Here is a 23,576-nt window from a genome sequence, read left to right as displayed (position 1 = left end):
CAAGTTCAATAGTAACATTCAAAAGAGAATTGGATCAATACTTGAAGTGAAAAAAAATACAGGGCTATGAGGAAAGAACAGGAGTGGGATTAATTGGATCGCTCTACCAAAGAGCCAGCACAGGCTCGATGGGCCGAATGGAGTAATGTGCGTCATTCTATGATTCAATTCTACAGCCTTGGTCAATTCCAGACCTCTTTGTGTTCAGAGGGAGCGTACGTGACGATTTCTTAGAAAGAATCGGGAAAAACTTTTAAGGAAGTTATATTTATCCATTTTCTTCTCCTTGGATGTTTACATTCTCTTCACTTTTGCGCTCTCTTTTGAAACATTATTTTTCTCAGGCTGCAGTCAAGACTGCCTACAGATCTGGTTACTTGATTAGAAGCTCAGCTGAACAAAGTCATGTAAAGGGAGATGTAAAGGGACGGGCTTTCATCAGCATCTATTACTGGGATGCTTCAATATTGTGTGTGCTAACAGGAGTGACAATATCCAGCAGTCACTCTCAGCATGACTATAAATAAACATGAACCAGCACTGAATACAGGATAGGTTGTAAGGGTACATCTTAATGAGATACAATTTTATTATGAACTCATGAAGTCCCAGCTTGCAAACAGCCCTTCATCCTGAACCAATCTTTTCAGATTAGTATTACATTAAATTACATCAATGTCAGGTTTCTTCCAAGAGCTGCCAAAAGAGGCAGCTGTATTTAAGGATCATTCAGCAATTCGAAATCAAGACATCTGCTGATAGCTTTGGGAAAAAGCATCACATTTGATGGTTCTGTTCATATCCTGTTTAACAGAGCAGATGCAACACAGTTAAATGTTCATAATGGCTGTTCTGTTACCGGCACAGGCATGCCGTGCCAAATGGCCTCTTTCTGTGCTCTATGGGGTTGGACTTGTGCGAGGATTCTCCCGATTGTCTGCCATACCTTCGGCGGAAGACTCGTAGAAACTCCGGAGATAAGGTGTCTCTGGGGTTTCCGCTGATCCGCGCCAAAATTATGCCGATCGGGAGAACTCCCGTGGAAAGTATGGGCTACAGTCTACTTGTGTCATCTCTGCGTTTAGATAAAAAAAAGCTGAATCTGAGCAGTGCCAAGGATTTGTTGCAATATACCACACAATTAAAATGTTAAATGATGAGCTTCACCAACTGTTGAAAAAAACAGAAATTATGGCCAACTCCCACATCTTTTGGGCCCCCATCCTTGCGGTTACTTTTTCCACTGAATAATGTTGACTTCTTCCAGATTTTGTGTCAACTTTTTTCAGGAAATGCTTTAAAATTTAAAGAAAACATTGCATCATGCAAAATTCAAACAGCAAAGAATAATTTTGACCTTCTCCGATTGCTTCGGAGTTGAAAATCTAATGTAAATTTCTGTTTTCCTGTAAGAAATAGATAAGAGGCTGGATTACCAAGTGGTGTCACCTAGAAAAACATACAAAGCTGCACACGTCACCTGTCTGGTGCAAACGTTCCATGGGTATTGATGCAATGCACTCTTGGCAGAACATATTCCATGGTGAACTGTTCATAGGGTATGAGGTACACCTTGTTCTGTAACAGATAACACAAATCAGCACAGCACTGTCCTTGGTCCTGTTCTAGTTAAACAGAGTTTGAAATCAGAGCGCTCAGTTTTTTCACCCCATTAGCCACCAGTCACTGGTCATGAAGCTCAGATTCTTCACGATTGCTACAGCAACCTGCGGTCAGCTTTTCAGGTTTTCGGAGTTGCTGTGACAACCCTGTCCTGCTAAGAGTCGTCGTACTTCCTGCCTCAAAGAGGATATCCTTCTGTCATCATAGTCTGCAGGAAGCACTGGTCCTCAATGGCATGATTTTATGCACAACTTTCAGGAGACAAATACAGAATAGTACAACAGAGAAAGGCGACTAAATAACAGTGAGTAATGTGATAAAGCTTCAGCACGTGGTTTAGCTCCTCACTGAGGAACATATTTAAGGTCAAACCCCCCCCCCCCCCACCTCCGATTAAAGGTGGGGAGCAGTGCTTGCAGAGAGCGCTGACCAGGAAATAATGGATTACATAGGATATACGGCACAGAAACAGGCCATTCGGACCAACTAGTCCATGTTCCACTCAAGCCTCCTCCCGTGATTCCTCATCTAACTCTATCAGCATAACTCTCTATTCCCTTCTCCCTTATATGCTTGTCTAGCCTCCCCTTAAATGCATCTATAATATTTGCCTCAACTACTCCCTGTGGTAGCGAGTTCCACATTCTCACCACCCTCTGGGTAAAGAAGTTTCTTCTGAATTCCCTATTGGATTTCTTGGTGACTATCTTATTTTGATGGCCTCTAGCTATGCTCTTCCCCACAACATTCTCTCTATATCCACTCTATCAAAACCTTTCATAATTTTAAAGACCTCTGAGGTCGCCCCTCAGCCTTCTTTTTTCAAGAGAAAATGGGCCTGCAGTACCAGTCCACGACCGCCAGCCCACCCGGCAAGCAGTGCTCCTCACTGGGAGTACCCGATCGGTGAAACTAAACCAGAAGGTTGATGATCAGTGCCTACAGCATACTACTATAGTTAGAGGATTAGCCAGGTAGAATGGTATGTTTACAGGATTGCTGCAGCAATGGGGACACAGCAGACTTGCCGTTCCGCACTACACCACAGATTGGTAGCACATACCCACATGGCTCATTCCCACACCTTTACTTTGCTACTGAGGAAGCTCAGGAGGTGGTGGCTGGGTAGTTCCCTACAGGGAGGGAGAGGAATATAGTGTGAATCGCCCAGGGTTCTTTTACACATCTCCGAGGGATGGGCTTGAGCATCGAACATGGAGAAGCCTGCCTGCCCTTTCCGCAGGAGAATGATACATGCAGACACCCAAAAGAATGGAGAATATTAATGGACTACATAAATAGGGACCCAAATACAAATTTGAAAATAGAATCTTAAACCAAACTTGAGAGAATTTATATAGAGTAGGGAAAGAGAAAATCTCCTTTGTTTTTTAACCAGTTTAGTGACACACCATATGATTTCTTAAAAATACTTGGCTAAACAATTAACACAAAGTCAAAAATATATAAAGCTATGACACTACAGAATGCATAATTAATGGTCTAAATGCAAATCTAGTCTTTAATCCAAACTCTAGCATTGTATTTGATAGGTTTCAACAATTCTCATCACAGAAAATAATTTTTTCTCCTCAATGTCATCCTGTGCTCCTGCAGACACTGATTCGAGCAGGAATATGGTTCCACAGGCACTGGCTGCCCTGTGGTACATCACCCAAGTGGCCATTGTCCTTGTGAGAGTCTAAACAGTGAACAGCAGCTTATTCAACTGTCCAGGATGTCAAAGCTGAACCAGATCCTCTCCTCACCCTACTCACATTCAGCAGGAGTGACTGAGTGGGGCGGCTAATGGCACTCTGCTGACAGTAATGCTCCCAAGTACAGGGACTTTGAGGCCAATACAGCCCAACTGTGCATTGAGCGGAGTACCTTTCCACCCGGACCATTGGAGTAGACTCGAATACAAAGTTTTAATCTTTCACTGCCAGTACTATTTTTTTCTCCAATTGGTTTCGTGAAAGCTTTTCTTGGAGGTTTACAGGCGCTGGACGAGCATCGAGGGGAGAAAATATTGTTATATGTGAATTCATGCTCCATTTCTTACCAGTAAAATGTTGGCCGAATCTGCAATGATCTGCAGTTCAACGTTGGTTGTTAATTCATACACGGCAACACGATTCAGAGAATCAATTGCAACTCCATGACAGAGAAAACTGGAATTAAAAACAAGCTCTGAATTATAGATGGACAGCAAAAGAAGTCCAGCTCAAACAATGTTTGTTCCATGATCGGCCTGGAGTATATCCCAAGTCTTTAGAAGTTATCATGCACCATTCCATTCGTTCAGTTCACCATGACTCAGAATTGACTATGAAACCACATAGAAGTACTTTCCAATTCTTCGCCTATTTAACGTGCCTTGCACCAGACGAGAGGTTGGGCAGGACAGTGTCACTGTAGAACCTGAATTAACCGAGGGCAACCCTAGCTTGGTATTTCCTTTCCTCTCTGCAGACAAACATCTGCACGAAGCTGGGTTTGAGAGTGCAAATGGTGAGGAAATTGCAAACACGGATTCAGCTCCTACTTCTCTGTGATGCCGTGCTTGGGAGCTCCAACAAACGACACCATCATCGTGCCGCTGCAAAGACACATACCATCTACTGATTTTCACACAGGTAGCACACTTTTCACAGCTTCTTGGAGAGTTAATGCAAAATTGCAGTGCTCACCAAGAAGACCATACTACATGTGGCAAGTGCAGAAATTTGTGGGATGTTGCACTGCGCCAAATCAGAACACAAAAATTATTTTCAAATTTACACTCAGAAGTATTTTTCTCCTGTCGAAGTTTCTCCGTCTCCATAAATGATACACCGCTGTCTGGTCGAGCGTGTAGTAGCAGTGTTCCCAGGCTTCTGTAATGCTGCTTAGGGAAGGCGCTGAGAGGGTTACATCGGATCCCACTTCCTCTCTATGGGGAAGTCTCTGGATTCTCTGCATCTCCCACTGACATCACACAGTCAGGAACGGAAATGCATTAAAGCAAAAAACACTTCCATTATTCACTGTATTTATGAGTTAAACCAAAAATAACTGGTTTGATTTGAAGCAATGATGTTACTGCAGACCTCAGCGGCTCAGTTCCTTACAAACGATTACCCTGTTGACCAATGTTCCCCCTAATTTTTTGGGGGGGATGTGCGGCCCCTTTAAGGAGGTGGGACCAGCAGAGAGCCGCGTGGCCGTGATGCTGCCAGTTATTTTTCTTGATCCCTCTCCCACTTCATTTTAGCATTATAGGGATAGAATTTGGCCAGTACAGATTTCTGCCGCACTCACCAGTGCTCCAAAAACCTTCGGGCCGAGTTTGGCCACTCGCCAGCCTCTCCTCGGTGGTGAGGTTGCGTGGCCACTGGATTCGGGGGCGGAGCCAGGTCCCTGAGCTGAAAACAGTGCCGTGACCTCTGCACATGCGCACTAGAGTGTACGTGCATGTGCAATAGCTCCTCACCCCCAGAATCTGAGAGAGTGTGCTGCAGGCTGTGTGGGAGGGGCCGAAGCGTGCCGCCCCTATCCCTGGCCGAATGGTCTCCCTCATCGGCGACCCGCTGCCTTCCCGGGTGGTGTTTTGGTAGGACTTCTATTTTTTATTTGTTATTGATTGATTGATTGATCGCTTATTACTTTGGTCTTGGTGCTTTAGGTGCAGGGTTCCTCCTATTTTTTATTTGTTAATTAATTGCTTATTACTTTTTGTGATTTGTTTAGTGCTTTGTAAGTCTTGGTGCTAGGTGCAGGTCCTCTCAGCTTCCTTGTATTTTTTATTTGTTATTGAATGCTTATTTTTGTGCTTTGTTTAGTGCTTGATGCTTTAGAATGTACTTACCTGCGCTGATTTCCTAACGCTCCGCAAGGGTTTTCTGTGCGGGCCACATACACTGGCATAAGTTAGTTTGGAGCAATTATTAGCTGTCCAAACTGGCTTAAATGGCCAAAACAGGTGTAGGTGGCTGGTAACGCCCCCTTTTGAAAAAAAATGAAACAAAAAAAAATCCTAACTAACTCACTTACACTGGCGCAAATTAAATGTGCAGAATGGGAATTTTTAAGATACTCCAGAAAAATCAAGTTGCTCCAAAAAAAATGGAGCAACTCCTGGCCAAATTTGGGCCCATAGCTTCCTTTCTCACTATACAGGCATAGAATAGAAACTTACTGGAGATACTCAACATCGGAAAAGAAGAAAAAGACGCAACTGAAGAAGAATCTCCATATAAACCGTTAATCTATCTTTCTTTTTCTTATTCAATGCTTTGGTCACGCTACCTGGAGTATTGCATGTCGCTTTGGTTGCCATGACACCAGAGGCCCTCAGGGGTGATGCCAAGGAGAGCCACAGGCCAATCCTCAGTAATGAGCTACAAGGGACGATTAGATGCCAGGGCTTTTCAGCTTCAAAAACAGCCACTTCAGACATCTCTCAGAAGTAATCGTACGAGTTACTGAAGTGAGACAAAGTTAACCCAGAACAAGACTTTCAGATGCACCAGTACACTTGGGTAAGAGGGCATAGACTCAGGGGTGCGAAGGACAAGTTCAGGACAGAGACCACGGGAGTTTGTCTTTGCACAGCACCTGGAACACGTGGTCACGTAAACCGATTGAGGCCAAGATGCTAGACTCATTTAACAAACTGTTAAATGTGACAGAAAGATAGCGGGGTCGATATTCCGGAAGAATTGGCTCATGTTGGCCGAAGAGCCTTTCTCATTCCTGTGAGGATCTTCTGTATTTCCAGCATCTTGTATTTTTAATTTCAGATTTCCGGTGTCTGAAGATTTTCTTTCTCTGTCTCCTGTGCAGGCTGCTTGGTGCAGCTCCTTATCAAGCCAGAAAAATCTCCCCACATGGCCTCAATAAACTACCAGTGACACAGCGGTTATTCTAAAAATGGTCGCAAGGTCCAAATGCGATGTCTGGGTTGGGAAAGTTCTAACAAAAACATTGATTTGGCCATTGGAAACATTGCCAGTTTTGTTTGTTGAGATACAGCGCCTGTTGTCTGTCTCAGCCTTCCCCCCCCACCCCACGCCACCCCCACCGAGAGTTGATAGGCCTTGAGATGCACTGCCAGAAACAGTAGTTGGCAGCAGAATCCATTATAGCTCCACAAAGGCAACTGCATAAATATTTGAAAAAGAAATCTTTAACAGTCTATGGGAAGAGCACAGACAGAGGATGTTTCCACTGATGGGGGAGATTAGAATTAGGGGGCATGATCTTAGAATAAGGAGCTGCCCGTTTAAAACTGAGATGAGGAGAAATTTATTTTCTCAGAGTGTTGTAAATCTGTGGAATTCGCTGCCTCAGAGAGCTGTGGAAGCTGGGACATTGAATAAATTTAAGACAGAAATGGACAGTTTCTTAAACGATAAAGGGGTTATGGGGAGCAGGCGGGGAAGTGGAGCTGAGTCCATGATCAGATCAGCCATGATCCTATTGAATGGCGGAGCAGGCTCGAGGGGCCGTATGGCTACTCCTGTTCCTATTTCTTATGTTCTTATGGTCTAAAATGGGACTAAGTGGAGAGTTTTTTTCCAGGGAGCCAGTAGTGGTGTGATGGGCCAAATGGCCTCTTCCACGCAGTGTAAAATTCTGCGGTTTTAGGAGAGGATTCAGTTTTACAAATATCTATTACTTCCATCAGTTGTTAATAAATCGTATTTTTGTGAAATAACATCTGCCGTATCTGACCAAAAAGCTGATTTCTACATAAAAAAAGCACAGGAGCTGTCTCTGGATGATATAACTGCAAGACAGCACTACTTAAAATTCTGAGGAGCATTTCTTTGCTGAATTGGTGGATCATGTAGTTATTTGAGTTTAAAAGGACCCTGTGGCAGCGTGTTCCACATTCTCACCACTCTTTGGGTAAAAAAGTTTCTTCTGAATTCTCTAATGGATCTCTTGGTGACTATCTTGTATTGACGGCTTCTAGTTATGCTCTTCCCCACAAGTGGAAACGTTCTCTCTGTATCCACTCTATTAAAACCTTTCATAATTTTAAAGACCTCTATTAGGTCACAACTCAGCCTTCTTTTTTCAAGAGAAAAGAGACCCAGCCTGTTCATCCTTTCCTGAACTGTACTCTCCTTGGCATCGCCTCCGAGGGACTCGTGTCATGGCAGCCCTCGCATTTCTGGTATCATCCTTGTAAATCTTCTCTGCACCCTCTCCAGTGCCTCTATATGCTTTTTATAATATGGTGACCTGTGTTAAGAGTTTTTCATTTTGCAACACTATCTTTACCGTTTAACTGCCAGCCTCCCAATTAGGATTGCTTGAAAAAGATTACGCTGACTCATGCCTTAAAGACCCAGGAGGTGGATTTTTCCCACGCTTTGCACACAATGGGAGAAAATTTGATCTGTAAGTCTCCAAGTGTGGTCTAACCAAGGTTTGATACAGGTTTAGCATAACTTCTCTACTTTTCAATTCTATACCTCTAGAAATAAACCCTCGTGCTTGGTTTGCTTTTTTATGGCCTTGCTAACCTGTGTCGCAACTTTTAGCGATTTCATTATTTGTACTCCGAGATCCCTTTGTTCCTCTACCCCACCCAGACTCGCACCCTCCAAGTAATAAATGACCTCCCTATTCTTCCTACCAAAGTTGAGTTATTCTCAACTGTTTTACCAGCGGAATTCAGGTGCTAAGTCTAGAATTGACCATCCGATGCAACAGCATATGCTCCAGCTAACAAGCACAATATAGATTATTTACCAAAAGTTTTGTTTGCCCATTATCTTTGCAGCATAATAATTGATCTGGATCACTTCTAGACTTATGGTAATTTAGTTATATTTTCCCACACATCTGAACACATCTCTGCACATCTGGCTAACCGCCCACTCTGTTATCTGCAGTTTTCATTATGGACAGAAGTATGTGAATGTTGACTTTAGAAATGAGTGGTTCGAATTCCTTTTACGTTCCATCCAAACTCAAGCCAGATTGTGAAGCCCAAGAACTGAAAATTAAACCTTGCAGCACCAACAAGATTGCCGGCTTTCGCTTCACAAATCTGCGCTAAGAGTTTTTCATTTTGCAACACTATCTTTACCGTTTAACTGCCAGCCTCCCAATTAGGATTGCTTGAAAAAGATTACGCTGACTCATGCCTTAAAGACCCAGGAGGTGGATTTTTCCCACGCTTTGCACACAATGGGAGAAAATTTGATCTGTAAGTCTGCAAAGGGCATCTAATGTCTGTTGCAATAAATGAAGGATTTATGCGTTCGAAGTGTGTATTATCAGTGCAATTAGCCGCATAGCTGATTGTGAAACTATTGTCATTCGCGTCTTGTAGTTCACGTTTGATTATAACGTTTTCTATTCAGAGACTTAAGGGGGGGATTTTAAACTCTACCCGCCCAGTCGAAACCAGGTAGGAGGGCAGTTAAAATCTCCAGGTCACTTTCCTGCTCTGGAGCCACTGGAAGCTAACTTGCTGTGATTGCTGAGCACGTGGCAAGGGCACCCGGTCAAAGTCGGACAGGTCCTTTTCAACAGTTGTACGTCGGATGCCAATGACGGCATCCAGAACCAACTGCAATTTTTTTTTACTAAGAAGCCCGAGTAGGAAGCGACAGTGAGTTTTCTGCCAGCCCAACCCAGTGAGGATCGCAGTCTTGTGGGAGCAGGAAAAGCAGGAGTGCTCAACCAGGCCCCACAAGGAAGGGTTAGGCCTCCCTTGCTGTGGACTCGTCCCCACTTCCCGCCCCAATATCGGGGGCTTCATGGGACGGCCTGACAGCCGATCCTGCCACTAACCGGGGCTGGGCGGATTTCTACCAATTCCGTCAACATCCCACCTGGAATGGTTGGGAAGTCGGCCGGCTGCATTTAAATGAAGCCCGCGAGTTAAAATACCCCAGAGCCTCTCTTTTGCTGCAGTGGGTGAGTTTTGAACGGACACCAAAGCTCACCCATTGAAAAATGTTCAACCGTTCAAATGGGGGCCTAAACATCTGCACAGGAATTTATCTTAATCTCAGATTGTAAACTACTGTGATTCTTGGGATCAACAGTATCAGACTGGTATGTCGACCTCTCGAGGAGAACATCTATCATTCGGGCAATATGCTCAGAGGGCAGTTTACAGCCAGCTTTACATTGCTGCTGTAGCCCATTAACAGCATCAAATCTGTGGCTGATTATAGCATCAAATCAGATCTATCCATAATCCAATTAAAAGCTACAGGTTTTACGGTGTGTAATAATGAGGCCACCAGCCTACGAAGGGCACAGCATTCAGTCGAACAGGGGTTCAGCGCTGACCACTTTTGTTGTACGGATATTTTAAAGGGAAGGAAGCGATTCCGATTTCTGTCAACGGAGTCAGTTTTTACCCAGTTACAGACCTACGGAATCAGGCCTTCCAGCAGAAGACCAATAATATCATGTGAAACCCTCCTGTTTCTGTGCAGTTTCAGCGAGTTTTCATTTTTGTTTCTCTCTTCACACTTAATCCTTCCAGCAACCTTCATGCAACAGGGTAAATGAGATCATGGCAATAAAGTCATCCCCACCCAATTCACAAGACTCACCCCCCTTTTATGGGGACAGGCGCCGAGTGTAATCATGGTGCATGTTAAGTCCTTTTAGCATTCGACTTAATAAAGAGAGGTGCATTACAGCTTTTTAGTTGACCCTTCTCAAATTCTTTTGTTGCTTATACCTGATTACGAATATTCTTTTTGCTTTTAAGCCTAAAAAGTCAGTATTTACTCGAGGGTAATTACACCCATGTTTCTGACCCAAATTTAGGAGAAAAAAAAAAATCTTGAAAATCTGAAGGCCTAAGTCATATACATCTAATGCTCTTAAACATTTGAGATTTCTGAAGCTTCAATTTCATCTGATCTATTCCACAGGAGCTGGAAACAAAGATTCCGTACCGTCTTTGTGAGATCACGAATATTCCAACCACCTCACCTGTATTTGCAATTGTTCAGCTCGATAGTGTCTGGCTGGCCATGTCCTCCTAAAGCATTCACACGCACACTGATGCCATGGCCTGGGTCTGCCTCAGTCGCATATTCAATCAACACCACATAGGCACCTGAATGTGGAATCCTCATTCCCAACTGTACGTTAACCTTGAAAAATGATGAAATTCGAAATTATGAAGTTTTTAAAAAATATATTCATTCATGGGATGTGGGCATCGCTGGCAAGGCCGGCATTTATAGCCTATCCCTAATTGCCCTCGAGAAGGTGGTGATGAGCCACCATTTCAGAGGGCAGTTAAGAGTCAACCACATTGCTGTGGGTCTGAAGTCACATATAGACCAGGCCGGGTAAGGACGGCAGATTTCCTTCCTTAAAAGGACATCAATGAACCAGATGGGTTTTTACAACAATCCTGTAGTGTCATGGTACTAGTTTTTTCTTCCAGATTCATTTAATTAACTGAGTTTAAATTCATCAGCTGCCGTGGTGGAATTTGAACTCACAGCTCCAGATTAATAATCCAAGCCTCTAGATTATTAGTCCAGTAACATAAGAACTATGCTACTGTTTCCTGCAGATACAGCAAGTGTTTTGCTTTCAGATTTATTGAAGGATACGAAATATATTCGCATATCAAATGAAAAATGGGAAGATAGGGAGAAAGTGTTTCCACTAGCAGGAGGATTGTTGGAGCAGGAGGTCACAGGTTTTAGAAAATTGGTAAAAGATCTAGCTTATTTTTTTACCATTTATTTTTAACGCATCGAGTTATGATGATCTGGAATGCACTAGCTGAAAGGTGGAGGAAACAAATTCAATAGTAACTTTCAAAAGGAAACTGGATAGATATTATTGGGCCCAAGTTTCGGCCTCAGTTGCTCCTGATTTTTTGGAGCAACTGGTGTAGAACGGAGCATCTTAGAAATTAAAATTCTTGCCATTTAGTTTGCTCCAGTTCTAGTCAGTTAGAACAGTTTCACTTTGGAACAGAATTTTTTTTTCAAAAGGGGGCGTGTCCGGCCACTTACGCCTGTTTTCAAAGTTTCGGCAGTGAAAACTTACTCCAAACTAACTTAGAATGGAGTAAGTGAAGATTTTTGTACGCTCGAAAAAACCTTGTCTACACTTTAGAAAATCAGGCGTAGATTACAAATCAGGCGTAGGGAATGGTGGTGGGGGGTTTAAAGGGAAGTTTACAAACATTAAACACTTCAGTTTTACAAATAAAGAGCCATCATCAATAATAAATGATAAAAACATCAATAAATCAACCAATAAATCAATCAAAAAAAATTTATAACAAATAATTTTTTTTTTAAATCAATAAATAAAAAATTTTCTACTTACCGACTGCAGCACCGGGAGCCCTCCCGCCCCCCCCCCCCAGTGTGTCTCTGTCAGTGTCTCTCACTCTCTGTCTGTCAGTGTCTGTGTTTCTGACAGTGAGGGGAGGGGGAGGAGGGGGTAGAGGGAGAGAGGGGGGGGCAGGGGGAGGGGGGGAGAGGGAGGCAGAGGGGGAGGGAGAGAAGGGGGAGGGATGGGGGAGAAGGGGTAGGGAAGGGGAGAGAAGGGGGAGGAGGAGAAGGGGAAGGGAGGGAGGGGAAGGGGGGGAGGAGGGGAAGGGGGAAGGAGAAGGGGAAGGGGGAGGAGGGGGAGAAGGGGAAGGGGGAGGAGGAGGAGAAGGGAAAGGGGGGAGGAGGAGGAGAAGGGGAAGGGGGGAGGAGGAGAAGGGGAAGGGGGGAGGAGGAGGAGAAGGGGAAGGGGGGAGGAGGAGGAGAAGGGGAAGGGGGGAGGAGGAGGAGGAGAAGGGGAAGGGGGGATGAGGAGGAGAAGGGGGAGGAGGAGAAGGGGAAGAGGGGGAGAGGAGGGGAAAGAGAAGGGGAGGAAGGAGAGGGGGGAAAGGAAAGGAGAAGGAGGGGGAATGGAAAGGAGAAGGGGGGGGAAAGGAGAAGGGGGGGGAAAGGAGAAGGTGGGGGAAAGGAGAAGGGGGGGGAGGCTGAATGGGTCCGGCCCAAGACTTCGGGCAGGGCCCGTCCCCAGCACCAGATTTACAGGTAGGCGGCGTTGGGTCGGGTCGGGGGTCGAGAGCGCGGGTCGGGTCGGGGGGGGGGGGGGGGGGGAGGGGGGCGGAGGGAGGTCGGTTCGGTTCGGGTCGGGGAGGGAGGGAGAGGGAGGTCAGGTCGGGTGTGGGGGGGCAGGGAGCGCGGGTCGGGTCCAGTCCGGGGGGGTCGGGTCGGGTCCGGGGGAGGGGGGCGGGGGGGAGAAGCGGGAGTCGGATCGGTGTCGGGGTCGGGTCGGGTCGGGTCCAGAGGCGGGAAGCGGGAGTCGAGTCGGGTCGGGAGGAAGCAGGAGCTGGGCGTGGGAGGAGCCTTATGCACGCAGCCCCAGTGAGGCCATTCGGCCAGGGCTAGGGGCTGCGTTCTTCGGGCCCCTCCCACACAGTTTTGGGCGCTTGGAGCTACTGCACATGCGCGCCCACTGTAGCGCGCATGTGTAGAGGTCCCGGCACTGTTTTCAGCGCAGGGACCTGGCTCCGCCCCCTACTGCTCGTGCTGCGCCGCACCCGACTCAAGAGGACCAGCAGGGAGTCGGAGAATCTGTAAGTTATTTTTAGGCGCACTTTGTGGCGTGAAAAATGGGCGTCCAGGACGGCGCAGCCCGAAACTTGGGCCCCTAAAATCTGCATAACTATGGATAATGAGCAGTGGAGCAAGAATAATTGGATAGCTCTTTCAAAGAGCTGGCACAGATATGATAGGCCGAGTGACCCCCTTATGTGTTGTATGATTCTATATGAATGGGGATTAATACTTTGTACAATTGAACTAATTGCCACGGCTGTGTAAAGTAATACAAGCATTAGGCTCACAATTACATAAGCAAATTATTTGTAATTAGCTGAATTTTGGTCTGGGGATCCATCTTTTGGATGAGATGTTAAACCGAGGCCTCGTCCGCTCTCTCAGATGGACGTAAAAGATCCCAAGGCACTATTTCGAAGAAGAGCAGGGGAGTTATCCCCAGTGTCCTGGTCTATATTTATCCCTCAATCAACATCACTAAAACAGATTATCTGATCATTATCATATTGTTTATTGTGGGAGCTTGCTGTGCGCAAATTGGCTGCCACATTTCCTACATTACAACAGTGACTACACTTCAAAAAGCACTTCATTGGCTGTAAAGCGCTCTGGGATGTCCTGAGGCCGTGCAGGGTGCGATAGAAATGTAAGACTTTCTTTCAATTACACAAGTAAATTATTTGGAGTTAGCTGACACAAGAAGGATGGAATTAATTTGTGAAATGATAGGATTTAAATGAATGATGATTTCATTCCACATTTCACTGGCTGCTATCCACCAGCTGCGTAAATGACTCACTTGTGGACATTATTGGAGAGTCACACTAACAGTTGCTGCGTTCATACTGTCTGGAAATGTTGACAGCATTGGCTCAACAAGCCAGCCAATAGAACCATAGCTGGATGATGCGATGGAATGGGCAAGTGTAGTATCACAGACTGATACAATCCGCCTATGCAGAGACTGGAAAGTGTTCTGTGCAGTAGTCAGAGAGGCAAGGGCACAAAGAGGGAGAGAAGTCTCCACCACTGTTCAGTCACTTAAAGGTTCAACTCAATGTAATCTCACAGTTAAAGTTACAAACATAGTCATTATGACAGATTACATCACCCCTGTCACAGTGCATAAACCTCATCCCATTATAAGTAACGCAAGGTAAAATAGGCCAATATGGGGGAAACCAAGAAAAAAGTAGAAGAGAGGAGTTAAAATAACAATGTGTGATTATTAATATTAGTTATTGGAATGAAACCGTGACATATTAGCAGATGAACGCTAACCTAGTTTTGTGGAGGTGTTGACCGGTTTATTTTAAAGTAGGCTAGATCACTGCTAAAATAGCGGGGAGACGAATTTCAGACGCATGCATCAGTGCTTGCTCATTGCCATCATTTCAGTGTTTTACTCACCTGCTTATCATTGAGGACAACCATTGATGGATGTCTTGGAGTGGGCTGTACCACCTGGCATTGGCTATGGAGGTAGTTTTCATAGGCACACATGCCTTCTGTAGCTTGGAGTGAGGAGAAGCCATCCAGCGAGAGATGTCTGTACAGCAAGCAGCTACGGAGAAATACACATCCTGTCAGCTCATGACCAAGATCAAGGCAGCCCTTTGGAAACCCAAATCAATATCACATTTTATACTTCAATTCCCTGACAAAGTGACCCTTCTACTTAGTGCCTATGGACTACGTGAGTAAATATTAGAGCAAACGTGAGTAGGTTGGGCGTATACACATTGGAGTTCAGAAGAATGAGAGGTGATCTTATTGAAACTTATAAGCTAATGAGGGGGCTTGACAAGGTGAATGCAGAGAGGATATTTCCACTCATAGGGGAAACTAAAACTAGGGGACGTAGTCTCAGAATAAGGGGCCGCCCATTTAAAACTGATGGAGAAATTTTTTCTCTCAGAGGGTTGTAAATCTGTGGAATTCTCTGCCCCAGAGAGCTGTGGAGGCTGGGTCATTGAATATATTTAAGGTGGGGATAGACAGATTTTTGAGCGATAGGGGCGTAAAGGGTTATGAGGAGCAGGTAGGGAAGTGGGGCTGAATCCATGATCAGATCAGCCATGATCTTATTGAATGGCAGAGCAGGCTTGAGAGGCCAAATGTACTACTCCTGCTTCTATTTCTTATGTTCTTATATCTATATATCATTGTAAAACCGTTGACAGAAGGGATCACAAAGCTAAATTGCATTCAAACACACAGGTGCGGTACTGTTCTCCAATGGTTCTCAGAGTTATAGTTCTTAAAGAAGCTTCTGCAGAAAAAACACCGTGCAATGTCAGTGATGTGGCTCTTAAGGAACAAAGGACTGGATTTTCCCTTTGTGGGCTGGTTGGGAGCAGGATATATGGTTGGGAGGCATTCTGTTGGTTCCGTGGCATCCAACGTCACTTCTGGGAAGATGCGTGGTGGTCACTGAAAGCATCGCCCCATATTTGGGCGGCATATTCAAATGATATGTTAATATTGGGAATGGATCATCCGATTCCTGCCAGTCAGAAAATCTTGGCTAAAAATAAAATTGTTCCAGAATGCCTATAGTAAAAATAGCTTTCCTTAAAGGGAAAGAGAAGTCAAGGGGGAGTGCTTTGTGTTCAATATAGAAGCAAATGAGACACTACTTCTTGACATTTTCTGGAACACGTAATTCTTGTTCCACCTTTGAGGATCTCATCCCTAGTGTCCCAGAGTGGCTTCAGTGCAAAAAAATGGGGAGCACCTTCACAGTTGTTTTGCCAACCGTTCTGGAGCCACTCAAGCCGAGGAAACCATGCTACCCGCTGGAAAATCTGCATTCTCAGCCTGGGGCACAGTTTCCTCCAATCAGGCACATTAGAGGTCACACCCCTTGCTGACTGCAATGTACCTGCTCCAGAACATTGCCCATAATTGATAATCAGCCTCGAAAGGATGGAGGCCTTATTCGTATCATTATGGCAGCAAGAACATTTATGTTTTTAATAAATGCCAAAGAACTTGGATTCCTCTCAGTCTTTCCTATCCCTTTAAGCATTAAACTTAGTATCCTGCCCAAACAGCAGTTGTATTTGATGTTGAATGGATGGTTGCAGTCACTGCAAGATCTTTTCAGAGATGAGTTGAGTATGGTTCAGTAATTCCATTGAAAGCCAGCAGCTTGTGTGTTTTGGCCAAATATTCAGCGACACCATTTGTTTTTCAAAATAAATAAATTATATAATCACTTTGTAAATTATTCTCACATGGGCAGAAACCACAGCTGCGAGACAGTCTTCCCCATTGCCCTCCTCGCTCTATATATTCTCCCATAGTCCAATCCAGAGAGATTTCCACAGACTCCTGCAATGCTATTCCTTTGAACTGCCAGGAAGGCAGATAGTCAGTTGTCAACTGCACAGCTTGCCCAGGCCCAGCCTGTGAAACCATTTCTCCAAGTGAGGCCTTAGTGTCAGTGGAGAGTGGCAATTTTATTTTGCCAATGTACCAGGGCAAGTCTTTTCCACTGTACCTTGCGTGTTTCCACAAGGATTTGGACAAGTAAAACAATAAAGCTGATTCACTACTGTGGACTCCAGAACAGCAGCAGAATATACATTTTAGACTAGAAATTACTGTTGGCAATAGTGGAAGATCATGAACAGGGATAGTTAATTCTGTTAAAATAAATGGGTTGATGCCGGCATTAAAATAGATAGGGAGAAACTAGTTCCACTGGCAGGATTGTCGGTAACCAGAGTACACAGATTTAAGATCATTCTTACTGCAATTATATAGGGCCCTGGTGAGACCGCACCTGGAGTGTTGTGTACAGTTTTGGTCTCCTTATCTCTTGAGATGAGGAGAAATTTCTTCACTCAGAGGGTTGTGAATCTTTGGAATTCTCTATCCCACAGGGCTGTGGATGCTCAGTCATTGAGTATATTCAAGCCAGAGATCGATAGATTTTGTATTTTAAGGGAATCAAGGGATATGGGGATAGTGCAGGAAAGTGGTGTTGAGGTAGAAAATATACTTGCCATAGAGGGAGTGGACTGAAGGTTCACCAGACTGATTCCTGGGATGGGGAGGGGATTGTCCTATTTGGAGAGATTGAGTAGACTAGGCATATATTCTCTGGAGTTTAGAAGAATGAGAAGTGATCTCATTGAAACACACAAAATTCTTATTGGGCTTGACAGGGTAGGTGCAGAGAGGATGTTCCCCTGGCTGGGGAGTCTAGAGCCACAGGTCACAATAAGGAGTTGGACATTTAGGACTGAGATGAGGAGAAATTTCTTCACTCGGAGGGCTGTGAATCTTTGGAATTCTCTGCCCCAGAGGGCTGTGGAAGCTCAGTCATTGAGTATATTCAAGACAGAGATCGATAAATTTTTGGATGTTAAAGGAATCAAGGGATATGGGGATAGTGCAGGAAAGTGGAGTTGAGGTCGATGATCAGCCATGATCTCATTGAATGGTGGAGCAGGCTCGAGGGGCCGAATGGCCTACTCCTGCTCCTAATTCTTATATTGATCAGCAAAAAAGCCAGGGGTGATGAGGAATTTTTTTTACTCAGTGAGTTATGATCTGGAATGCAATGGCTGAAAGGGTGGTTAAGACAGGTTCAATAGTGGCTTTCTAAAAAGAATTGGATATATACTTAAAAAGGAAAATATTGCGAGGTTATGGGGAAAGAGCCAGGAGTGGGACTAATTGCAGGCTCTTTCAGACAGCTAGTGGGCTGAATGGCCTCCTTCTGTTTTGTGTGATCATGCAAACGTGGTAAACCCTCATCCGCTAATAAAAGCTGTTACACTGATCCACACATTTTCATTAAACCGCAAAATAAAAGACTAAGGTCATATTGCCAAACCTATAAAAAAATCTGTTTAAATCCCAATGTTTTTATATCCAGTTACTGTTGGACACGGCAGGACTGTATCTGGATACATGGACAAAGTTGTCCATGAAGCAGGGACATCTCAACCAAAACAGAAATAAAAATATCAAAGTTTCATGTGAGCAGAAGAGTAATTAAAAATCCGACTGAAAGCCGACCTATTTCTTGACGGACTAACCTCTGAGTGGTGTCCTGCGGGCTCACTGTGTAGGTGCAGGGCTCGGTCACTTTGAGCTGAAGGATTGGCGCTTCATAGTAAGCACTCGGCAGCAGGACCAGGTAATCCTGCGAGATAAGGAAAGTGTGAGCCTCCGTACAACAGGAACCTGGGCTTTCTGTATTCGGTTTCCCCTCTTTTGAACATCTATATTTTCACGTTTCAAACCCTTCCCCCATCAGAACTTCAACCTGCAACAATCTGGGATGGGACAAGTTCAGCCGATGCAGTTTATCGTTTAAAAATCCTGTTTTGCAAAATAACACACGGGGCCCCCAAATTCCAGGGTCCTTGCTGCCCAACTGAACTGCAGTGGAGTAGAGCTTCCTGCGCGAGAAGACATCGGTCCCATTCCAGATTGCAGGCACGGGCTCACTTCCATAATTGGGGCAGGTGGTCTGTGATTGTTGAGGGGCAACATAGTCACGCAGGATCACTGTGCTGACTGGGGTCGGAGTGGTACCAAGCCGCTCCAACCAGGGGACACTGAGGACCAGGAAGGCGTGTGCAATGTTAATACGGGAGCAAGTGAACATCACCTCAAAGAATAACAGGTCCCGTCTAAGATTGATTACTTTTGTTTCCTTTAGTCTTGGGGCCTCCCTAAAGCCCCATGCTCAGCGATGCCAGCCTTCAATCGGTGCAAGTTCCACTGGGCCCCTCGGGCGAGTAACTGAGCAGAATTCCCGGGTTAGCCTGCCAAACACACTGCCAAAGCTTAATGCAGAAGACAAGTCTGCCCTTTCCTCCCTCCCCCTCCCCTCCCACACTACTTCCACGAGGCGGAAACCCATAGATTGCAAGTTCTGCCTCAAATTCTTAGCTTCCGCGGGCAACTGGCTCCATTGGTATCGGCTCCCAACCCAGAAATTGTGAGGGAGAAATTCGGGTCATTTGCACTGGGGGCGACTGCAACCAGGCTAACAACTCCCGCTAAATTTGGCGGGAGTTTATCATCAGCGGTAACACGTTGCGCCCTGCTCTGCTGCGCCGGCAATGCTGACATCATCACAGTGTGCAGCACCCAGTTAGCGCCCTGGACCTTAAATTGGGTATCACCCTATGAAGCTGTGACGGGCGATGAAAGCGACCTCTTCGGGGACACGTACCAGGCGGCTGGCTGCTAATGGGGCGAAAGTTAAAGTTAAAGTTAAAGTTGTTTGAAAAAAGAAAATGGCCAGTTTTCTTGTGCGCTGCTTTGGACGCGGGTTCCATGCCATGATTGGTCAGCCCGGCGCTCTGCTTGAGTGCCCGGCTGATCACTTGGCAGCTCCCCGGTGGTCCAGGTAGGTGTGTTAACAATCTTCAGAGTATGCAGCTCGGGTGCCTTCCCTTTAACTCAGGGAAGAGCCCCTCCTACACGGCCCAGTGCCTGGCGCTGTTGAGCTGTGCGCCCCGCCACCGCCCCAGAAAGAAAGTGTAGCATTTGATTTAGCGCTCCACTTCCTTTCAAGGGCGGTAACTCCAATTTCCCATGCGAGGCGAGACCTTCTGCGCTCGGTGCAAAATCTCACGCCTCACTAGTGTTACCGCCCCAAACGGGGCGCTCCCGAATTTTTAGTCGTTTATTTATTAATGGAAGCCAGGAATTTATATAGAGAATATTTCCCCCACCCCCAAGAGAATTCCGAACAGTGAGATGGAGAAGCAAAACAGTTCCGATTGCAATGACTTCATTTCAGATCAATGGGTTAATTCCAATGTGAAAAATGCAATGGTAAAACAGAAATCCTGTCGTTAATCATCACAAAAGTAGCATCTGGGAGCCTAACAGCTTCATGTAATCGCTAAAGGATTTCCCACAGTTAAGTTGCATTTTAACAAGTCCAAGTTGTATCAGATTTATGAATGAGGCTTTTAGCCAAACAGTAGTCCAGGTCAGATATTGTTCCAAAATGTATTTTATAACTTAGGAGGGAAGCTTTTCTTCAATTTTCATGTTTGTAAAATGTCTTTTTTTGAAAGATTGCTTGCAAGTATTTATGATTTACACCCTGAAATCTCCGAGCCCTGGATTTTGAATGGATGAGCCTCCCTCTGCTGATATTTGAAATTAATAGCTAATTCAGAATGTGCGACTGTTTGAGTTGTAACTGGTAAGTATTTTACATCTACTCAAACTTGTAAAGAGCCAAAGGGGTTAGGAGGGGGGAGGGAACTTTGGAAAGGAATAATTACTGCAACCAACCTTAAAGCAAACAAACACTGAATTGAAACCAGAGGTTTCGACAGCTCAGATCTAAACGTAGTTCTGCGGGTTTGGCAAAAAGCAACACCCCATCGAAGACCCAAGGAGAAAATGCGGTGGTGATAACGTGGCAGTGTTACACTTTCAAACAGGAATCCTGGCTTTGAAACCACGCCTTAACTGGCACAGACAGTTCACCGCTCCGCAAGCGAAGTCTGCAAGTCTTAGCCTTGCCATCCAAGGAAGGAAAAGCTTAAGTACACCTCTCCGCAGGTCAACGGAGACTCTTCATTTGATGGCACCTGTGGATTTGTCTGAGGACTGAACCATCATGCGCTCCTAACCAAGGATATTGACCAATGCAGGAGTTAACCAGTAAACCAGTGAGAGTAGGAGAGAAATCAGGGAAGCAATTTTTTTTTCCTGAACATATCTGACCTGGATGGTAATGCCTTTCACAGGTAGAAATCACTCCTCGCTGCATCTGCTTTCCAGGAGGGAAACGGTCAATTTCAGGGCACCACATCCTGCACCTGCATTAGGGCCACCGCCATATTGGTAAAGGTAGCGTTCCCGGCGTCTGCCTGTAAAAGGTATTAGGCACCTAGCAAATGCAAATCAAGGGCCTGATGCCTGTTTGAAGACCCCATGTAGCTGGGAATGCGTCAACCATTTTACGTGGAAAATGGGTCTAAACAGATTTTATTGCCCCGAGTCTTGTCTTATCTCTTTGATGCTATCTCCTCTCCCTAAGCTTCCCTCCTATGTTCTAAAATACATTTTGGAACAATATCTGACCTGTACTACTGTTTGGCTAAAAGCCTCATTCTTAAATCTGATACAACTTGAACTTGTTAAAATGCGATTTAACTGTGGGAAATCCTTCAGCGATTACATGAAGCTGGTTGTCATAGTTGTTTAGCATGTAGATGCTTTGTCAGAACCTCAGTTAGGACAATTGCTCTATACCCAAACTATTATGCTGTGTTTATTAGATACTGATGGGCCTATGAATTTTCAGCACCTTTTTTTAAAAAAATCTCCAAAGCTTACTAATTTGCCGAGTAAAAGGACTCCTCAACTCATCACAAACCCAGAGCCAGGGGCCAAATGTCTTCCTCTGATGCCCCTGAACTGGACAACTCCAGACGTTCTTGAATTTGTAAGGATTGAATGACTTGCACTATACAATAAAAAAATATTTCTAAACATCTAGAAAGTACATAGTGTACATTTACTACAAGTATCCATACTCCCATTGGCCCAGGTTATTAATTCTGCCCCAAAGAAACCCTGCATTTAGCTGCAACTGTTCTTATACATGAAGCCCAACACAAATGATTCTTACCAAGAGGATACCCTCTGCTTCGATGACCACAGACCACACGCCAGGGTTGAGCACGAATGGTTCCACGAATGTATTCTGTGGCACAGTGACAAAGCTTGGCTCTGTGCTGGGGGCAAAAATGATCTGCTTTGACTGCTCAGAACCTGGTCACCAAGAGATAAAATATAACATTATTTCTCTATTTAAATGCACAAATATCATTCATTGCAGTGAAACAAGAGTGGAATAACCATTTTATATAAAAAGAGATTTAAGAATATGGTTTTTTTCCAGATTCATAATGAATTTAGCAATTGAATTGCATAGCTGCTGAGCACAACAAGGACAACCTGAACTAAATCCAGATGGTATGGACAGGATTTGAAGAAAGATTTGGGAAAATCTTTCGTACTTTGGATAGGATGCATTGTGTAGCAATATAACTGGCCATTTACTTTAGTTTCTACACACAACCAGGACTATATACTTCAATAGCCATCGGTTCACAAGATGGACGCAGATAAGGGAGGCTGCTTGGACTATCGCTCATCCACCTACAACGACCCCAAGTGATTCCAAGGTTTTCACCTCCATTACCCTATATCTTGAAGTCCATTCTAGTTGTTGTTCTTTGTTTTTTTCTGTGAAGACGACTTCTTGACATCGTTCTTCCTTTGTCTTGTCTAGTTTGAATCTGTGCCCCCTACTGTCATAGTTAAGTTTGAAGTGCTGTTCTGCTTACTGTCTTACAGCTGCCTAGGCCCCAAGCTCTGGAACTCCCTCCCTAAACCTCTCTCCCTCTTTCCTCCTTCAAGACGCTCCTTAAAACCTACCTCTTTGCCATGATCTTGTTGAATGGCGGAGCAGGCTCGAGGGGCTAGATGGCCTACTCCTGTTCCTAATTCTTATGTTCTTATGTTTTTTGACCAAGCTTTATGCCATCTGCCCTAATTTCATCTTATCTGGCTTGGTGTCAATTTTTTTATTTTCTTATAACACTCCTGTGAAGTGCCTTGGGACATTTTACTACACTAAAGGTGCTATATAAATACAAGTTGTTGTTGTTTTTACATGCTTCTGTAAGATCACCTCTCAGCCACTTCTTTGCAAGTCTTTCCTCATAATTCAGTATTGTAACGCTAAGGATCAATTTTATGGGGCCAAGTGGACTTACCGTCTGCTGCCGCCGAGTTTTCTGGGCGGTCTCCCCTCCGAGCAAGTTTGTTGGAGGCTCCCGCCGGTGGGGAGGGAAGACCACTGGGGACCGCCCGCTGGCGTGCAATGCTTGTAAGTGACCTCCCGCCCGCCGAGCTGCCAGTTTGGGAAAGGACCGCCGCGTGGAGGCAGGTCTAACCTCAGCGGTAAGTAAGAAGACCTGCAAAAAAAGGTTAGTAAACTCCTTTTCTTTTTTTTCCCCAGCGATTCAGGTGGATGGGGTCCCCTGAAGGTTTTCCAGTGTTTTTTTTTTATTTTTTGGAATTTTTAAATTTTATCTGGCTCCCTCCCCTCCTTGGGTCCAACTCAATCCTCGCCTGCACTTGGCCGAGGATTGCATTTGCCGCCGAGATTGGGAGCTCAGGGCCTGCTGCCGCCCAGGGTGAAAGTCGCTTTTTTGCCGCTGGGTGGTCTTTCCAGGACTTTTCCATGAAACTTCCGTCCAAAATACCGTCGGGATCTCAGCGGTCGTTTGAGTGGCACACGGGCGGAATTTAGCTTCTACCAAGTTCGGGGCCTATAAGCATGACTTCCCCTGACCTGTATTATTTGGATATACACAACACCAA

The 23,576-nt window shown here is 45.0% G+C and overlaps 1 protein-coding gene across 1 annotated transcript in view; it reads right to left on the bottom strand.

The window, feature by feature from the left end:
- The window catches only part of lama5 (laminin, alpha 5), a 360,316-nt gene that overhangs the window by 128,146 nt on the left and 208,594 nt on the right, over positions 1 to 23,576 (bottom strand). Inside the window, exons 24-29 of the mRNA XM_070896270.1 lie at positions 21,814 to 21,956; positions 18,239 to 18,345; positions 14,595 to 14,748; positions 10,585 to 10,748; positions 3,689 to 3,797; positions 1,481 to 1,578 (exon numbers count right to left, since the gene is read on the bottom strand). Coding sequence (XP_070752371.1) covers positions 1,481 to 1,578; positions 3,689 to 3,797; positions 10,585 to 10,748; positions 14,595 to 14,748; positions 18,239 to 18,345; positions 21,814 to 21,956 — 775 coding nt within the window. The remainder of the gene's footprint in view (positions 1 to 1,480; positions 1,579 to 3,688; positions 3,798 to 10,584; positions 10,749 to 14,594; positions 14,749 to 18,238; positions 18,346 to 21,813; positions 21,957 to 23,576) is intronic.

Source organism: Pristiophorus japonicus, chromosome 12 (genome assembly GCF_044704955.1).
Source record: "Pristiophorus japonicus isolate sPriJap1 chromosome 12, sPriJap1.hap1, whole genome shotgun sequence".
NCBI lineage: Eukaryota > Metazoa > Chordata > Chondrichthyes > Pristiophoridae > Pristiophorus > Pristiophorus japonicus.
Note: the sequence above shows the minus strand (reverse complement) of the source record. Positions and strands in the feature narration are given on the sequence as shown.